The sequence below is a fragment of the Rhyacophila brunnea genome, unplaced genomic scaffold (assembly GCF_057557595.1).
Source record: "Rhyacophila brunnea isolate RB1 unplaced genomic scaffold, BYU_Rbru_1.0 scaffold_17, whole genome shotgun sequence".
Taxonomy (NCBI): domain Eukaryota; kingdom Metazoa; phylum Arthropoda; class Insecta; order Trichoptera; family Rhyacophilidae; genus Rhyacophila; species Rhyacophila brunnea.
Genome location: NW_028232827.1, coordinates 37,992,572 through 38,013,266, shown reverse-complemented (window position 1 = coordinate 38,013,266; position 20,695 = coordinate 37,992,572). Strand labels below are relative to the sequence as shown.

The 20,695-nt window shown below is 35.3% G+C and overlaps 1 protein-coding gene across 1 annotated transcript; it reads right to left on the bottom strand.

Moving 5' to 3' along the window:
• Positions 1-1,321: 1,321 nt before the first annotated feature.
• Positions 1,322-16,683, bottom strand: LOC147074039 (EF-hand domain-containing protein 1-like). The gene is made up of 14 exons (XM_085944226.1): positions 16,496-16,683; positions 15,113-15,329; positions 13,655-13,810; positions 12,901-13,070; positions 12,190-12,286; positions 11,293-11,380; positions 10,129-10,285; positions 9,972-10,041; positions 7,744-7,860; positions 6,015-6,225; positions 3,435-3,589; positions 3,071-3,219; positions 2,066-2,246; positions 1,322-1,468 (listed from the first exon to the last, which is right to left on the bottom strand). Exons 1-14 carry the CDS (start codon positions 16,681-16,683, stop codon positions 1,322-1,324), a joined length of 2,103 nt encoding a protein of 700 aa, XP_085800352.1.
• Positions 16,684-20,695: the final 4,012 nt, after the last annotated feature.

The window sequence follows — 20,695 nt, the reverse complement described above, 5'->3', positions numbered from 1 at the left end:
TAGTGTTTTTTTGAAATACGCCATTTCTTTTGTCATTCCCCAGTGGTTAAGCTACAACATACGGCCGTAGCCATAAAGTGACAAACTATAATTGAAGTAGGGAGTAAAATGATATTGACGCACGTGTTTGAACATGTACCGTTTAAAAAAAAATAAAAAATAAATCGGTTAGGTACATGTTCAAACACGCGCGTTAACATAATTTTACTCTCTACTTTAATTATAGTTTGTCAATTTATGGCTACGGCCGTATGTTGTAGCTTAACTACTGGGAAATGCCAAAAGAAATGGCGTATTTCAAAAAAACACTACCTTATTCTTAGGTCAATAATTATTATAAAGCAATCATTATTTATAAGATGTTTATCACACTTGAATGGTCAAAGACATAGCTTATATTAAATATATTTAGAATCATCTTCAGATGTGTTAATCTTGCCCATTTTTTGAATAATAAAATGCCTAATTCTTGTCAAATTTGGGATCACAGAGATTATCAATATAATTTTTTATCGTGAATATTTTACAAAAATTATCTCGTAATAAATTATACTAATGGTTTTATAAATGCGTTTAAAAATTAATAAATGTAAAAAATCTTAACACCACTGCACAGTTATATACCGAAATATGACTATATTCTAAAACATTAGAGCGAGAGGTTTAAAAGAATACTATTTTATGTAACAAAAATACTTTATGCAGTCATCAAATGTTAAAATAACTATAAAGGATAATAAGGCTTCAAAATTATATAAATAGATTATCTACAACGTTTAAGGAGTGTCCAGGATCATGGTTTGAAAATACAATAAAAACTCAATTTTGACCTTCGACGAGCATGTCCCCCCTTAAGCAGTCGAACATCATAATCATATACCAGGGTTGGCGAATCTATGGCACCCGTTATTCTCATTATTTATATTTCATCGTTCCGTACACCTATACATTTTTAATCTGGCAACACTGCCATTGACATTATTGTTATAGCTTGTTATTTTGCCTGAAACATAATTGCTAACAATTGAAAACTGTTCAGTGACAGGGAATATATGAAAGAAATGTGATTAAAATATGCACACGATTTCTTTTAGAATTTTGGAAACAAGGAAAAAAATATCCAAAGAATAAAAGATATGCCTTCGTTTAGAAATATGATAGAAGATAGAACCTCAAGAACCCAATTGTAATTTATAAACATTTTCAACAGACTTTTTTTGGGACGTTAGAGAGTCGAAAAATAATATTTGGGGAAATTTCGCACGCGCACGTAAAAAGGTTCGCCAACCCTGTCATAAATGAATGATTTCATTGTATCTATTTAATCTTCCGGGGCAGGCTTTCGTTTGCTAAACATGGGAAGTTCAGCAAAAGTCACCATCTTAGTCGGCTTGCCGGCAGCGATCACTGGTTTCGGTGATTGAGGCGATCTCACTCGGGCACACCCAGCCTGCTCTGTTTCCTCCACCTGCATTTTAATTACAAAATTTGTTTTTATGACCTGTCGTCATTTCTTTATACTTATTTGATCCAAGACACCTTTAATTATGTCCACAACATTTGGAATGCTTACAATTATTGTGAGTTATCTGTTATAATCCTCTGATACCATTAGCAACTTGCGTTAATAACCATATTATCTTGGGGGTTGTTAATCCTTTCTGTGCCACAATTAGTTAATTAGTGTAATTAACGTACAGTGAGGGTGCATGAACGCGCTTGCGGCAGTTAAACAATTATAAAATATAATCTTACCGCCTGCCATGTCTTTCCATTTATAATGCTGGTGTTCTGGCATAACAAAACCTCAATCTTCCTCCTTCATAGTTGTGCCAATTATACTGACACATTTAAGAATTAGGGCATGGGTCTAGAGAAATAAAATGCTCACAACAGTCAAATAAAACTTGTAGCACCTTACTTCTTAAATGTATTGCGGTCTATTCTTATCATCATTTAATCTGATACCTCTTTGCCCAGAAGATACTGTAGATATTTGAAACCCAAAAAAAACTTAATAATAGGTATATTGTATTTCACACGGAGGAATCCATTCTAAACTTACCGCCTTAGCTAAGCTTTCCGGCTCTTCCAAATAACCTTGGTAGGATACCGCCGGACCGGAGAGACACACGATCGGCTGCTCTTCTCGTGCTGACGGTTTATCACCAGAACAATCGGCGAAGGACATGCTTTTGAAGCTGTCCAAGCCTTGCAGCGGCGGAGGAAGGTCACACGGTTCCATACTAAACAATCGGGATACAGGCATAGTATATTATGACAAGAGTGAGCGAGCTGTTTTCTGCCTTCTGTACTTTCCTTACTAAAATCGTTAAAGAAAGCTCCAGTTTCTCATAAAACCATTTTTTTATGCGATCTCGAGGACAGACATGCAGACTTTTTGTATTCAATTTAATTTCAATTTCAATTTTTTTTTTTTTTTAACATATTGTGGACATTACAAATTATAAGTTTAAGACGTTTACAACATGACATTTAGAAACAAAGATATATAAATATAACAGTAGTACATAAAAAAAAGAGATAGATCAGAATTAGATAGGTACAAGGAGGTACACCGGATGAGTTAAGCAGACCCTATTTTAAAGATTTATAAAACAACGTCCATCTAAACTCATTCTCACGTAGGCGGAATATATCAACACCCGAAGCAATTTCGTTGAACATTGTTATCGCCCTCCCAATTGGCATCATCAGTGGCAGGTTGGTTCTGCACCTTGGGAGAATAAACAACTGTATGACCCCTGTATGAAAATTACTAGACCAGGGGTCCTTTTTTCTGCTTCACTCCCATATATTTAGGCTCCATCTCTGTACAGTGTTATATTGAACATCTTCGGAAATAACTCTTCACAATGCAACATTAAAAAGTTTTCATACAACATATAATTTCATCATACTCAGTAAGGGTGCGGGTGACTGAATTGGTAAACCACATTGTCGGGAATCCAATGGATGTGGGTTCGAGTCAAGCCCGGCATCGTATTTTTTCTGTTAGGTTATTCGATGAATAAAAGTGTCCTCTAATTTTGTAGGAATACATATTTACCGTCTTTTGGAATGGTCTGCATGTGGGGTACATTCGGGAACGCCATTATATGGAGTACTCTGAAAGCCTGCTTTGTTAACATTTGGATCATTTTCCTGGTAACATTTCTCCGCGTCACCATCTGATGAAACGTTTCTTTCATTCGCATTCTAGAACATTTCAAATCAACAATATTTTTTAAACAGTGAGGGCCATTCTGAGGGTTAAAATCATTGATTTTCTAGACATAATGATTATATTGTGATTGAAGAGTTTATGAACACGTAACTGAACATCAGTGGATGCAATCAATATGTTAATCATTTTATTTTAATAGTGGTACAATTGATAATAATACAAAACCATATTATCTAAAACTTTTTACGTTTTCAGTAAGTTTTCCTTCCAGCAAAAGATGCGTACGAATGTTATCGATTGCAGACGGTGAAAACTTCTCAGGATTTTCAGTCATGTATCGATAAACAAACAGATCCACTCCTATGATTTTGAATTTATGACGATTGATTACGACCAAAGCACCTGGAAACAAGGAAATGAGAATTTTATAGTACCGCCAAAGATTTTAAATGTTATGTGCATAATTGAGTTGTATAAAAACAAAAACGCCACTGTCCACAAAAATAATTCGAAAATGACATTATGAATATACATATATTCTCCATATTCTTGTGTATGTGTAGTTAACAGATGAAATGCAATATCCCCAGAAATCCATGAAAAATGAATTTATAAATTAGGTTTACATGCAGTCACCATTGTCCACACGTAGTGACGTCATTCAAATCCACCATTGTTTAAACCAGCCAATTAGGAGACAGCATAAGAAATTAGCAAAATGGCCACCCTATATTACTGATAGTCACATGCATGGCCCCCACATCCTGAAGCGGGCCCCCAGGCTAGAATCTTTGGCGGGTCCCCCTACCCATCGCTAAGGATAAAGGCAGTGTGACATTCTACAGTAGCATTTTCCAAATGGTGTACGCGGTAAAATTAATGTGTACCTATATTTAGTGTTTGTATATTTTAATACATACATTTGAATTATGGAGTTTTGAGTATCGATACACAGTTAAAAATTGTGTCGTACAACCACATAATTTTAAATAATAACATCATTTAAGGAAAATAGCGCCTTTTTTACTATTAAAGCAAATTTGTGATGTGTGTTTATCTCACTTATCTGGTCGACTCACCGAGCCGAGCCCTTCCTGGGCCCGGGCCCCCAGGGTAGAGCCCTCTCAGCCCCCCCCCCCCTTGTGGGGGCCATGGTCACATGCAAACTCACCACTGTCCAACAAATGACTAATCATTAAATTTAGTCACTTGGATTATATTAATATAAAAAAATATTTGTTTCTGCACCATATTGATAAAAGTTCACTGAAAACTCACATGTTTGTATAAAGTATTAGAATTACCCCAGCATCGGTTTTATTTGATTTTTTACGATGACAGTGGCATTTTTGCTTTTATACAACTCAATTACAGTGTGACTTCTATATTCTTCCCAAACACATCGTCGCGACTATATGGGGAACTAAAAATACCTCTGCACTTAAATGTACATCTCCTTTCCCTTGACACCCGCTTACTATAATCCACCCTACATTTTGTATACACATAATATATACCACCGTCATCTATAATTTAATACCCACATACAGTGCTCTTATGAATATCATCTAAAAGTGCTCCGGACATGTCAGCCAAAATATAGAAGTCGGGTTGTACGTGCGAGTTCGTAAGTCGATGCAGATTTGTGGTGATTTGGATTAGTGTAATTAAATAATATGAGATGGCACTTCGTAGAGAGAGCTTGCTTATCCAAATGGGAACGGCTGGAGCAACATTCAACTCAGTGCGGAATGTCTGGGACTACTGTATTCAGTTAAAACTAAAAGCTGCCTGTTCGACGCTTGCATGGTATAATATGACCTGGGAAGATGCAAGAAGACTGGCGAATAACCAGGATTCTTGTAGGGGCTGCGTGGTATCAATACGCTAAGTAAATAAAAGAAGATAATATGATTTTGGATTAGCTTCTGACATGACCTTATGACGATGGCCGCGCGGCTTAAACGTCGGCCTATAGCGTCATGGGTCCCAGGTTTGAATCCTGGGTCTAGCAAGTACACATATTGTTTTTCAATTTGTGTATGAGTCAGAGTATGGACCTAATAGGTTGAGCAAGAGGCTGACATCCATTTCTTGTAAAAGTAAAATCTGTCAATACAAACCTCCTCTCTGTGGAGGCCCATATTATGATCTCTGTGGAGGCCCATATTAAAAAAGTCGGTTCTGAAATTTTTTCATTTTCGGATTATTACGTAAAAGTTATTTAAACACTTTAAACATTTATACCACAATCACAGTTTTTTTTGTTTGTTTGAAATATTTCGAGATATTCAAGTTAAAAATGACGGATCTACTGAGAGTGTCCGAATAATAATGTCGGTTCTTACCAACCGACATTGTTGGCTGGGCGTGGGTGAGCAAGATGCGGCAAGCAATAGGTCACAAAGGATATTTGATGAAACATCTTTGATTGCTCGTACTGAAAAATAGCATTTTGCAGATCCGACTTTTTTAATAGGGACCAACGATATTAGGATCTGACATGATTAAAAAACGTGAACCTTGTGTCCTACAAATCACATTTCAATTCAGAATCCAGGTTGACATTAAAATGTTAATCTACCAATTCCCACTTCAAAATTCCTTTTCCATACGTTTTCTGTGCGCGTAACACTAAAAGTTGAAAGTTATACTAAACCAATGCAGGGCAGTGCAAATTATTGACTTACCTACTTAGATTCATAATGTGAACACCTTCCCTAGTGTTCTATTCACCTTCATTGAGAATGTGAGAATGCGTCATAAGGGTATATTTCAAAGGTTTTTCAAAATTATGTTTCTTCAAGGTAATGAATATTTTTCTCACCGATATAAAACTCTTCAGGAGTGTAAAAATCGTGCGAATTGGGCTTCCGCACCCTTCCCGGACCGCTGAACCTTCCCGCTACCAAGCCTGAATTTCTCTGTGGCACTTCGTCAACGCGGATGGCACTGTCCGCGAGGTGATAAGCCAGGACAAATTTACGGCCTGCGTCTTCAGGAAACACCGATACCATTTCGCATAAGTAACGGAGATACTGAAACGATTGTCAAATACAGAGGGTTATCAGGTCGAAGATGCTTTTTGATATGTTCATAGTTTTGATAATAAGGCAATCAGGTCCGTCATTTATTATGAGGTGGTATGTAGCCATGTAGCCAAGGAGGCTTTACTTTGATATCGAGCAGAGAACCCGTCGGTTAAAACAATTAGGAAGTAATTTTGATAAAAAAAGACATCATAAAACAAAATCACAGAACTAATCACAAAAAAAGTCACAGTGGAATCGGCATCAATCTACGCAACAACCTCAGCTTCGATCTTTTATATGTCTGAAAGTCCTCTGGTGACAGCATACAAGTTGCAGGACTCTACGTTGTGCTTCTTGGTCCGAATATCATCGCACACACAAAGTGGGGTCTCATACAAGCCTTACTTATACACCTGATTCGGATTCCTAGTAACTACTTAATATAGGCAGACCTCGTGGTACTGGGCTCTCACCCTGGGGTTCCAGGTTCGATTCCCGGTGAGTTCACTGTATATTATTTTGTGGTTTTCTCAAATCCTGCGCTTTTATGTGATCGTTTAACTTCTACTACTGCACTACTGTCATTGGGCCCTATGGCCTGTTAGTGTTAAAAAGAATTTGAGATCAGACATGCTCTTAAAAAGCATGTAGGTTGAAATCATAAAGGGTATTTTGAGATACCTAAGTACTTCATATTTTCAAAACAAATGAATGTAATGTTCCTGTCATTAGTTATTAATTATTAAATTATACGTTGACAACGCAGTCTTAAAATAATGGGAAAATATTAACAAAGCATGAAAAAGATACAACTAAGTACTTAAGTCCCAAGTCGTACCACATTTGATTCCCATACATACTTGACAACTAAATTTATTGGGTTTATCAATAGGTACTTATAATAAATATCATATAATTAAGGCATGTGCCGCATTCACAGCGTCTATGGATCCCAAACCACTGATAAGAATATTAATTCATATATATTTTTTATGTTACATTATTATGTGTATCTTCAATGTAAGTTTTTGAAGATATCAGAAAAGAATATAATGAGAAAGTAAATAATTAGTATGCTAGTCTGTTCCTGGAAAATCTATCACACAAACAGGATTTCTGAATGAATTACAAAGTGATTTTCTTGTGATGACTTCATAAACGATGAACTGTTCACTCTATTGGAACAATCCACTAGTGAATGAAGGCTCCATATATCTTCTTCTATTTGGTTTTATCTGGCGACCTAGTGCGTTCTAGTGACCCATAGTAAGAAAGCTCACAGGCTGTAGCTTGACGAGGTGGAAATTGAAAGGGTTTACAAGAATATTTCAAGTCCGTAGAAGTAAATCTTTCAAGTGAAATAAATAATAATAAAGCAACTGAACTACGCCACTGTAAAAAATTAGCTATTTTATTGTTGTTCAGAAGATGAGTTTTACAGCCCGAAATAGCTAACATAAATAGCTCAAATATCCTAGAATTAACAAAATACTTTTAAAACCAGTCAATATTATTTTACATTACCTTATTTGCATTCAAATTATACTGAATGATGTCCTTGCGAGGAGATTTTGAATGAAATGTAAAGCATGACAGCAACGTGTCTTCAGGATCTCCGATTCCAATGTGAGGAGGTATTTGCTAACAATAAGAAGCATAAGCATGACATTAGAAACAAATCAATTATTACATTGGATTGAAAATGAAGAATAAATATTTATGGTAACAGTCTTAATCAAACTATTTTTTTGTTCATTAGTTGGGACTTTAACGATTGTTTATTGTCTTATTAGGTTTTTGGGTTGTAATTATATCTTTTCTCTACATTTTTGGCTCGTTTCATGGATCATTTTCAAGAAATAATGTATTTAAGTCCACTATAAGGTGTGTGAATTAAGCCCCAAGTGTGGGCGCTGCCCAAATGCCATCCACCCGCATATAATAATATATAATTTTAAGCAATCTGTTTACTATCAATACACAAATTCATGAGAAAGTGTGCCCCTTCAAATTATATATCTTTATGACAGTCCATACAAGTTTTCAGTCCATTTTTAAAGAAATGTTTTACTCCTATTATGTTGACTTTGGGAGAATGCTTTTCGGTATATTTATATACTACTGTTATGCATTAGTCGTGAATCAGAGATCTTAGACTCCAAAATAGGTATAATATTATGTATTTTTAAATACATTTTGCATCAATTCTTTGATTTGCCACAGTTTGGTAAGTGCTGCCCTTCATCGGTACACAACATACATATGTACTTATGTTATGTTACTATATACTTCAACATAAGTTTCAGTTTTAGTGGCTGAATGTATATTTTTTTAATAACTCTGAAACCTGCCGCCCAGATGCTGTCCAGTCCTGCTTGGCATGGCCCTTGAAGATTGGTCAAACCCGTGAATGGTAAAAAAGCATGTGGGGGAACACGGGAGGAGACGTGGGTTAAGTCGCTACACACTGTCAGTGATAGTCGAACACTCCATGGACACAGGTCACAAATTTGACTTTGAGACTAAACCAAAATAAGGGATATTTTTCGAACTTAGTGAAGGATGCCATCGAAATATTCCAAAATCCTGATATATTAATAGGGATGATGGATTTTATTTAAACATCATGGCTTCTAGCTCTTTCAGCAAAATCTAATATACTTTTCCTAAAGGCGGCCAAGAATGGCATCGGGCTGTAATGAGGATGATGTAAAATGGAAAGTATAGCGCGTAGGCCTTTGAATACTCTTTTTTTTACTCATCGGACGTTGCATACAGCACCGAAAAGGGGTCGTCTATTTAACTATATAAGGCGATGTTTGCCTTTTCAGTTATCAATTAAAATTCAGTCAAGCTTGGCTTCGTCAAGAGATCTAATTGACCTTGTTCACTACAGTAGTCTTGCTTGCACTCTGAAATTGGATAAATGCGGTAAGCCATAAGCCCTATCAGAGTCAAGTGAGCTATTCGATTGAACTAGGTACATGGCCTGACTATGCCGTAGTTTCAGTATAAATTACCCCGCAAACTTATTCGCGTTGTATCAAATTATTATAATGTAAAGAGTTAAAAGATAAAATATACCATACACACTTCGTCGAACCCACGGCTTATAATTTGTAAATAAGAGGAAAGTAAGGAAGACGAGTTCCTGCCCTTTAAAAGTAAATTATAATTCAATTAATGACTCGTCGCTGTATATTAACTTCCTCCTATGTCGTGATTTTGACGAAAATGAGTTATTTATACCATGTGATGCGCATTTTTTTTCTCTACCATCTGTATTATCGTCACTGTATATTAAATACTTCCTATGAGGGGATTCCAAATAAAATCGATATTAAATTAATACTATCTGAGAGCATCCAACATCATGCACCGTAATCCTATGTGAGCGTCCGCTGCAATAGATCAGTATTAAAATAATCTTATGTGAACACGGCATGGTTACACATGATTCAACGTATTCAACACGGGGCATATAGAATTAATCCTATGTGATAATAACATGGAAAAAGCTACGATTTTTCTATTGAATAATAGATATATTATAAAAAAAATATGATTATCAAATTTTAATTTATGACCAGGATCTACAAAAAATGTTTCAACATAACCATTTACGATTATTTTTAAAAACAGTTTTTTTCGATTAGCTCAGAATATGATTCAAACCACATAGGAGATATTTAATATAAGTACAGCGACAGATTGAAAAATGAAATAAATGGAATGTCTATATTATTTATTACCCGTTGCAATTGCTTCTCTTCGATAGCTGGCAAACTTATCGGTGCACCTTGTTCGATATTCAGTATGTTTCTGCAAAAGTGAATAATAATAAGTCATTATGTGACCGGTGACATGAAATATTTAATTGATAAAGAAATTATTGGTATGATGCCTCACCTGTAGTAATTCCTTGTGAAATAGTCGCAGTCGTAGAGCAAGAACTGTCTTCCGAGAATGGTAATTGTATTGCCAATTATCAGATCATGCGGACGGTAAAATTCATCTTCGTTCTCTTTAGAAATCACTGGCTCGTGACTTATGAGCGGAGTGTCAACTACACAAAAACAAATATCATTTGAGCTAAATAGTTACAAGAATGAAAGGATTGTTTTAAGAGCGATGTAGCTCGTGTTTGTTGGAGCTGTCGTGTCGTGTCATAATCATTTATTTTTCTGTTTTGGCATGTTCTCACGCCTAAGTAGAGTTTTAGAAGAAAATATTACTGTCGACATATACTGTCGTAAAAATTGTGTTATTATCTTTTCTTTCTTTATTCGCCGCCCATAAAGAAGTGCATACTTTCTCTACCAGCACTGTAAGTCATTGCTTTATATTATTTACGATCGTTTAATTACAGTCGATCTCGGTTATTACGATCACGGATATAGCGAGATCTCGGATGTAACGAGGAAACATTTGTTGACATTTTAGTTTATGATTTTCTCCATACGTATATTCACTTTTATAACAAGCTACTTATCGGGTATACCGAGTTAAAAGATCATCAAAAAGTTTCTTAAAACTGTTAATGCGTCGATCGTTTAAAAAAATTTCGACACTAAGCAATAAAATCCGACCGGACAGGATGCCGCCGGGATCGGATTACGTTTATGACACTAGTTAAGTGTCTAAGTACCTACCTGATTGGTGTTTTTGCCGAAAATATTGAAAAAGTATTCAAGCATATGGTTGAAATTGCATCTAAAAAATCCAAGGTTTGTGAAGTCAGTAGGTACCTACCAGCGTTCATCACAATAAATAACTTCTTTTGTAGTTTATGAATGCCATGCTTGTTTCGGGAAAAAATTCTAATTGTGTATTTCTGTTTGAATTGCGACTTTTTGTGTTATGTGATCGCTCATTTAAAAATACCTGTTCTCCGATATAACGAGCAACGCTTATAACGAACAAATTCAGTCGGTCCCATCTCCAAATAATAACCAAGTACGACTGTCGTTAATTTAGTAATAATATACACATCCACAGACAATGAATGTCTTTCCACCAGGAATCGGCAGACAATAACATTGAAGAAAAAATGTGATATTAATATTGACATACTTGTTCTCTCTCTCCAGTTCTTTGGTATTTTGGTTTTTTTCAAAAGCATTGGAAACGGGTCACGTCCACCAATTTTGGAGTAGCATTCCTAAATAGAGAATTTTCTCATTAAAATAATGATATAGGTAATATTATTAGGAAAATAAATATAGATTTAACTATCCACAAACTGTGGCAGCTCTGTCGCCTCGTACGTAACAGTGGGGCAGACTGTCTCACCCAACTACCCGAAAGGGGATCAGTAGGTTTGACTTGTTTTTCCCTCCACTACTCGCCATGTCTCCACGCCTGTTAACCGGGCATTAGGTTAGACCAGAGTTTGCCAACTGCCGGTCCGTAGATATTTTTTGCCTATATATATTTATATATATTTATCCTATTTTCACGGTTATAATGTTTATTTTAATTAATATATAAAAAGGTTGGAAAACACTGGGTTAGACTGTATAGAAAGAGACACACATCCCAGTGCAGGAAGCTTTTGGCAGACTATAATATCAAAAGATAATCTACAATCTGTAACTTTCTGTGCCATTCAAAAAACTCTTTCACCTATATTCAGTAAATTCAACTTTGGAGTTTTGAAATGTGGTACACAGATACTAATGCAGTGACAATACATTCTATTAACATTTGGGGGCAGTCCGGTACTCCAAACATAGACTCTCTGTACAATGTCCTTGAATGAATGATTGAAGAATGTGTGTTCTTAAAAAACTAACTTTTTTGTTAATGACTATCAATCTGAAGACAATTTAGATTACAAGAATCAATTCCATCAGGAATTTAAGCATTGTATTGTCATTGTCTGAGCTATAGTCAAGCTCCCAAGAGGATGTTGAAGAGCAGAACCCCACTAGTGTAGTTATAAAAAGTTATCGCTATAGAGTGCCCTACCTTCACCGCCATAGTGTCGTCATAGAGATAGTAAAATATCTGGTATTTCCTTATCTCGCCACACTCTTCGTCACGATCGTCCCATGCAGCTTCGAACCTAACAAAAAATAAATGAGAGTTAGTGCCGTAAGGAATAATTAATTAACTATCTTTGTAACATATCTAATTAAAATTAAAATAAAAGGTTTCAATATAATTAGATACTAACAAAACCAAAGAGATTGGGGAGGAGTCCAATCTCTTTGAACAAAACCCATTTCAATTAGATACCTAAATAAGTATCCTAAGTAAAATCCTAAGTATCATCTGGCATATAATACGAGGTAAGTACCTAAGTAGTAAGTACTACCGGTTGGACTCAAATGTCAACTATTAGTTTTAATAATAGGGTTGTGTTCAAGGGTAAGATAAGGAGTGTAAACAAATGCTTAAGAAATAACAAATGTTTTCTGTTCCTCAGTCATGAGGTCTCGATGAAGAAGAATTAGAATTAATTTTTTATTCACCTAATGACCTTGTGTGCGCAATATCCTGACAATATCTCAAAATAAATGAATTTTTTTTTTTTATTCGTATAAAATATATTATTGAAAACCTTCAACATACGGGCCCCATGGTATGTTAGGACAATCACCCATTTTGAGTCGCACGGGTTGCAATAAAAAAAATAATTAGAGTAATAATATTAGACTATGGTTTAAAATTTTTCACCTGAGAATTTTACCATCGAACTGCAGGAATCTTTTCAGATTATTGTCTGACGGATTAGTCACGTGTCTGGGATGCGGTCCGTCTTTGCGCTGAGTTTGTGCAACGGTATATGGATCGTCGGGCATTTCCTCTTCCTCCACCAACTCTATGCCCTGAGACTCCATAAACTCCTGAAGGGAAACGGAAACCATTACATCTCTAAAGGCCTTTCAAATTTATTTACTGTCTGTTGATATTATGTATTTCATTATTATTAGTATGAATTTTACCATATATGCATTTATTATTAAAACACTTACATATTTAATTTCACTACGAAACTATATAGGTACCATTAATAATACATTTATTGAAAAGAGAAAGAAATATAATGTACACATTCATATAACGCAACATTTTTCTGTTCCACTCAAAAAACTTTTTCGCTTATTTCTCGTTTACCAAGAGACTTGAAATTCGGTACACAGCTACTTACTGATGCAATGAAAATGCATCCTATTAAAAATTGGGAGCAGTTTAAAAAGTCAACTTTCTGTTGATTTGAAACCTTCACTAATAGATTCCTTGTAGATGGTTTGTGAAAAACCATGGTTGTCATCGGTCTACTTTTAAAATTAATGGAACTTTCACATTGAAATATCATCATTTGGCAGAGGGTGGAGCCGCTGAAAGTCATCAGGAGGGATCGAAAAAGCGAAGCCCTACTGGAGATATTTACAAAAATAGATAGAATAGTAAGTTATAATGCTGAAACCTTTGTAAAGTTGTCACAACTGACTGTGTGAAAAACTTTTCCGTAGATAGGAATGTCCATGCCGACGTTTAGATCTTTCCAGTGCCACGTTGCACCAGAATTGTTCTTCAAGATTTTCCCACGTCTTACCATACAACCTTGCCACAAACCGGAATTCTGAAATACCAAAAATAATATTTAATAAAAATGATTATAGTGAAACCGCTTAATCTTGTGAAGAAGTGCGAAGGAGGAGGCTTTATCTATGATTGCTATTAAATATGTCGTTTCTAAAGCTGGGGAGCAAAATTGACAGTATATTATTTGAGCAATCCTCCTTTCTATAGACCACTACAATTCGATACGATTGACAATCCAATAACAACTAAAAAACCTAATGTCATAAGTACATAGAATCTCAATAACCCAAATTTGTCATAAATGACATTTTCTCATGGTTGCAGATTTTAATAATAAATTATTTGATCTTTTGAACTTTGGAATAATTTAGTAGAAAATCGTGTCCGGAAATTTGTACGTATGCAATTCGCCGTATCACAAGTCACCGTGAAATGTTGTATTGGAAATATATGGTCGTATATTAAAGACCGCCTAACCTTTTTGGGTCGTTATAGTACTGAGATAAAATTCATGTCTAAATAGAACACGGTTCTTGTCGGTTTACAGGAAGCTAGCGACAAACAAATTTTGAAAATAGCCGATATTCTGGATTATTTGTTAGGTTAGGTTAGGTTTTCATTCTTGAATTCATCAATTTTACCAAAATCAGTGCGGTTCCTGCCAGGCTTCCTGTAAACCGACTTGTACCTAAAACACTTACAAAAGCCGTAATGAAAACTACCGGAATACAACGGAAAGACAGAAGAAAATAGGTACCTATGTAATTAAATTCGAAATTCAGAGCAATACTACGGTGCTATAGAGATGACCGTATAGTATACGGTCATCTCTTTCCGATAAGAAAGCTCACGGCGAAATGTGCTACGGTGAAATGTAATACGTTAAATACGAAAATATGTTGTTCTGTGTTCTGCCCAGATCTAGTGAAATATAAATAAATAAATAGGTATGTATATAAATTTTCAAAATAATATTATGTAAGTAAAATCCTTAAATAAATCAACCTCCAAAGTTTAATATCTGATTTTAAATTCTACATAACTGTTTTCAATATTCTGTAAATAAGGTCCTGTTTTCAAATGATCTGTTATTACCGTTCCAAGAAAAATATTGACATTTATTTATGTGGATTAGTGTGTTTGGTATTTGAAGCAGTACTAGTCAGACAAAAACATTAAAAATAAATTTGATATGTTACCATGAAAATATTAACATTTTATACACAGGAAATAGATCTAGGGGAGTAAAACAATTTTAGTAGGTAATAAAAAACTTATAACTTGGGGATGTGGTGATATGTAAATTACCGATGGTGATAAATTGTTATTTTTTACATACTTTGACGTACGGCTCAATAACCGTCAACGTATCGTCCTCCAGATAGTAGATGATATTTACAGGGCGAACTCTGAAGTGTTCAAGTGGAGACTCGGCCACAGACTGCTTGAGGAACCCTCCAAAGATGAGAGCCTTCTTGTCGTAGTGGACGTACTTCGGCAGAGTCACCGGAAGAGAAGGCTGCTGAACCCGACCATAGGTTAATGTCGGATCATAGCTGCACAGTGACAACATTAAACATTATATTTTATTAATTGGTGTAGTCGAGTGCTTCTCAACATTATCAAACTATAAACATGTCTCAGCATACTGAAGAATATTTATATACCTAAACCTAGCCATAGCAAGGAGTCCTGAAATGAGACACCTCCTTATCAATCAAGACTTTAACCTAGACCTGAGACTGCATATGATTCGCTGATATGTCCTCCCAATACTTTTCTATAGCATGGAGGTAGAGACGTTAAACCAAGGATTATCACAGCCTTTCAGTTGTGGCTGTATAGATGTATCCTCAAATCTCCTTCATCTGACAGGGTGACAAATGTTGACATACTCAAACAAATGAAATAAGACTGAAGAGTTATACGTTTTAACAAAGTCCGAAAACTCGGCCATATTATGAGAAGATAACAAGTACATTTTTCATTTTTTTTTTCCAACCATGTCCAATCCTAATAGGATCATATGGGCCTCCACAGAGTAGAGGTTTGTATTAACAGATTTTGTTTTTTACGAGAAATGGATGTCAGCCACTTGCTCAACCTATTAGGTCCATACCCTGACTCACACACAAATTGAAAAACAATATGTGTACTTGCCAGACCCAGGATTTGAACCTGAGACCCACGGCGTGATAGTCCAACGCTTAAGCCGCGCGGCCACTGAGGGTGTCAACAAGTACAGCATTTCCTAATTCATTATTCAAAGAAAGGTCAATGAAAAACATCACACAGGAAGATGCTGCATTTCTTGGCTTAAGAACCTCCGTTAATAATGTTCCAGGTAGCAGACAATAAAGTAAAGATCGCCCTAGCCGACCTCCGATAGTGGATGTCACTAGAAGACTTTAAAATTCTGGTTTGGTTCATTGCCTTTTGGTTGTGATGATTTCCTTTCATTCTCCTTCTATTGATTCTTTTCTCCTTGAGTGACGCAAATAGACAATGACCGTGGTTCGTTATCTAACAGCAGAATTTCCACAGTTTTCACCGAGGAGTGAATTTGTTAATTAAAATAGAAATGTTGTATCATTTTCAACGTAACAACTAAGAATGACATGCACTTTATTTGCTCATTCCATCCTTTTGAATGATATATTACATTTCTTACATCGGGTTTTTTGTTTTTCTTTTACATTTTATCAATTTGAATATTACTTACTGGCAAGTTTCAGAGACATTGACGTGCCCGGACCCTTCCGTGTCCACTGGCAACCCGCCGATTCCTATGTGATCCGATCGCTGTATTCGAAAACCATTTACAAATTCAAATTTCCTCGGCACGTGGAATCTAGTTTGCGTGGGATCACGGAATGAATAACCCGGTAATTTCGGAAGGCACCAAGACATCTTGATGGATGTCGAATAATTAATAAAATACAATGTTGGTAAATATGTAATACAGTTTTTGATTATAATTTGTCAAATAAATCACTGTAATAATGAATGTTAAGTTAAAATTGTGTTAGGATAAATCAATACAGAAAAAATGTTGTGTCAAAGCCAAATGTATATTGTTTGTTTAAAAAACAAGAGTGTTGACAACGGTTACCAGGTATAGAAATGAGATCTTTTCTTCTCTGAGTAAATTTTTCTGTCTCTTTTGGTAGTCAATAATAAACAAATTGAGATACTTTCTTGATAGGGGCTATTTCTATGGCAACTGTTATCTCTCAGATAAAAAAGAGTGATAGCCATAGACTAATATACTATATGGTGATAGCTAATATCCAAAGAAATGTAGGTATTTATAGTGCATATAATTTGTTAAAGTATTGTCTTGTTTTATGTCTAATCCCCTATATACATAGACTCATACATAATATGAAAAATATTGCCATAACGGAGAGGTTTTCAAAGTGTGTGTCTCAGTGTCCTGGGGCGAATATTCGGATACCTATTCAAAAATTTTAATAATCCCAGGCAATCTTAATTCGATGTGTTGATACCCGCAAGTGCCTTGACACATTTAAAAGGCTTAACGAATCCAAGTACCAATTGGCATTACTAATGGCAGGTTAGTTCTGCGAGTGAACAAACTACTGATATTCAACAGTGGCGAAGGGTGGAGGTAGGCTGTTAAGATCCGCCATAAACAGTGCACATTAAACTTTTTCAGACACACGTATTTGTTTTCATTGAAATAAGACTACAATTTACAGATAGTGTGGGTTAGTTTTTTAAAATTCAACTAAACCATGAGAAACAAAACCATAATAGATAATAGTCAAAATATACATGTCTATCTATAAAATATCTAAAATTATGCAATTAAATCATACATAACTTTGAATATTTTATAAATAGAATAATATTTTTTATTTATTATAGTTTGGTTTAGGCAGGGCTTAATGAATTAAAAAAATTAACTAACAATATGTGTAATATGTATTTTTAATCCAACGAAAACAAATAACGATGAATGAAAAAGTGTGCATAATTTTGTCGTATTGCCCAAATTAGACCAAAACTATTATGGTTTCGTTTAAGCAGGGTTTAATTGATTTTTGAAAACTAACTAACACCATCTGTAAATTGTAGTCTTAGTTCAATAAAAACAAATACATATCGACTGTGTTTAGGAAAAAAGGAGTAACCCTCGATTTTTCGAAAAGTGCTTTTATTAGATATTAACAATGTATACAACTAAATACACGTTCTGTAAAAAAGAAGTAAGCCGCAAATGCCGATTTATTATCTAAATTCAGGTTTTAATCGAGTTTTAATTCAATTTTAATTTAAGGAAAAAAGCATTTACCCTCAATTTTAATGATTTTCTTTAATAACTTCTTTTTAATTATTAGTAGATCGAGAAGATATTACACCAAATCATCAATCAACTTGCACCCAATGTCTGTGCCTATTTTTTTATTAATATTAAACCAAAATCTTTCAAAAAACGTTTTTTGCCTCTCCTGTAAAATTTGTTCTGTGTGGGTTACGCCCTTTTTCCTAAACACGGTCGATATGACTAAAAAAGTTTAGTGTGCACTATTTATAGCGAATCTTAACAGCCTACCTCCACCCTTCACCACTGATATTCAATCAGGGATACACAGGTCAACACTACTGAGAATGTCAAAGTTCTCATGTACACCGTGGAAGAAATACATAGAAAAATATAGGTCTCTTCTAACTTTTAGACTATAGTATATGAGCATACCTTCAGCAGAAAGTCAGTTGGATAAAGCCACAGATAGTATAGTATCCTCTTCTACTTCTTGATCATTCCCTTATGGCGAAGGATCGTGACCACCATTAAATTCTATCATTTTTTGAACGACCAAGACTTCCCATCCTCTCAATCCCCTGCTTCCCAGTCTCTTCAGGTTATCCGGTCTACGCCGAACAATATATCTGAAAAACTGTAGAATGCGTCTCAAACATATTGTCAAGAGCCATTCCAATATCTACAGTCTCTGGATGATCAACTGGTTTATCCTGTACTCTGTCCAAGAAATATGAAACATTCGACGTCAACACCATATTTCGAAGGCATCGATTGCCTCCGCTCCCTTGCCCTCAGTCAATGACTTGACACCGTCCAAAAATATGGAGAACACTAATGTTTGCACAAGCATTATTTTCATGGCAGTTGAAATTCCCCGATCCTTCCATATATGTAGTGGTAAGACATGTCATTGCATTTTTCGCAATCTGAGTGCGCCTAGTTATCTCTACTTCACATCCGCCTTTTCCATTAATGATCGATACCAGATATACAAACTCGTCCACTGTTTCTAGGTTTTGGAGTATGCTTGCTGCTGGTAGAAGATTATACACCGTTTACACGTGCATCTATTTACTGTTGACAGTATGTATTATCGCGGCCTTAACAAGAAAATGTATGTGTAACATGTATCCTGCAGTTGCAAGATTGCATGCATAAATCAAAAAAGATTGGAAGTTTCTGAATTTTTATGTAACAGTTGAGAATTATTCGATCTGCGCCTGTGCAGTAGAATGATAGTGGCGAACCTGCCGGCAAAAAAATGAACTACGAACGAATTTAGAAGTTGACCGATTTTCACTAGGTACCTGTCAAATAGTACCATAAAATGACAACATCGCGTCTCGCTTACTCTTGAATGATTGGAGTGACGGTCAGGACTTTTACATGTAAACAGTTATTGTCACGATAGTTTAAAATACACACTATTGCTGCCAGTAAATCCATGCACGTGTACAGGCGCTATTAGCCCGATCGATAACCATCATAGATAGTATCCATACAACTTCAAAATCTCAAAAATGTCTTTCAACCTTCTCCACCATAAGCCACGTTTCGTGAGCGGGGCCCAAATACACCAACTCTCTAGACTATCTGAGTTATAAGAAGTTCTCTGGGATATTGGGATACTTTAATGTTAAATAAAAATCAAAACGTATTTTGATATAAGGTTTTTATTTTTATTCTTCTGTTTCATAAATACCAAAAGTTAGTTTCTAAGTATAAAAAAATGAATGTATCGACTTATTATGCATTCTCATATGTCGATTTTTGTTGCTCAACTCTTTGCTGAATGTTGAAAAACCACATATCGATGTAAGTTGAACAGAGTCGTAATTAAGTCGGCATCAAATGAAACACACAAGTTTCATGTGCCGATGTGAAGGTAATCAGTTGACTCGAAAGGGTGATTCACTGTTGAATTGGCTAAAAGAAAAATGAACTTCCAATTCTTTCAATTCAACAGAAATATGGTTCCCACTTAGCAATTGAATATCAACTGTCATTCAATATACAGTTGAATGACAAAAATCGACACGTGAGCATGCACCATTAAGAAACATGATTGTTAAAATCTGAACAAATTGAGGTGCATGTCGCCTACTGTCACAATGTCGCGGCGACAAATTTAGTCTATGGTTACGTCATTTTGCAGAATATTTTGAACGATCACCATCTCTGTAAATTCACTGAAGAATGACACTGATGAAGAGTACCAACTATAATGTATTAATAATTTGAATTATTATTAATTATTCATGCTAATTTCAATTATTTTAACAGTTTCTACGTGTGCGTACGTTAAAATTACTTGCGACATGACATACATAGATAATATTGTACCATAGACAACATTCTTATAGAAGATACATAGTGCCAACCGCTAAAAACAAAAAAATGTGATTTTAACATGACAATCGAAAAGTGTAGGCATGTAGAAGATGACAAAAACGTTCATTGAGTCATCCAGGTGTCGATGCAGTGCAGCTCAACGTGAGGTGACCTCATTGTTGTTCTGGTGATTTCGGCAGATTTTGCTAACTGATAATGTTAGTTTAAAGGTTCAAAACGTGCTACGGGGTGGGAGCATCAGTCTGATAACAATTTAAACACCAACAAAAACGACATTAC

What these genes read in the sequence shown, in the direction of transcription:
- LOC147074039 (XM_085944226.1), bottom strand. Translation starts at nt 16,683, where the DNA reads ATGTCTTGGTGCCTTCCGAAATTACCGGGTTATTCATTCCGTGATCCC. An exon ending in GTTGTGACAACTTTACAAAG is followed by an intron (nt 13,071 to 13,654) that starts GTTTCAGCATTA and finishes GTTTCCCTTCAG; the next exon opens with GAGTTTATGGAGTCTCAGGG. An exon ending in ACGACACTATGGCGGTGAAG is followed by an intron (nt 11,381 to 12,189) that starts GTAGGGCACTCT and finishes TTCTCTATTTAG; the next exon opens with GAATGCTACTCCAAAATTGG.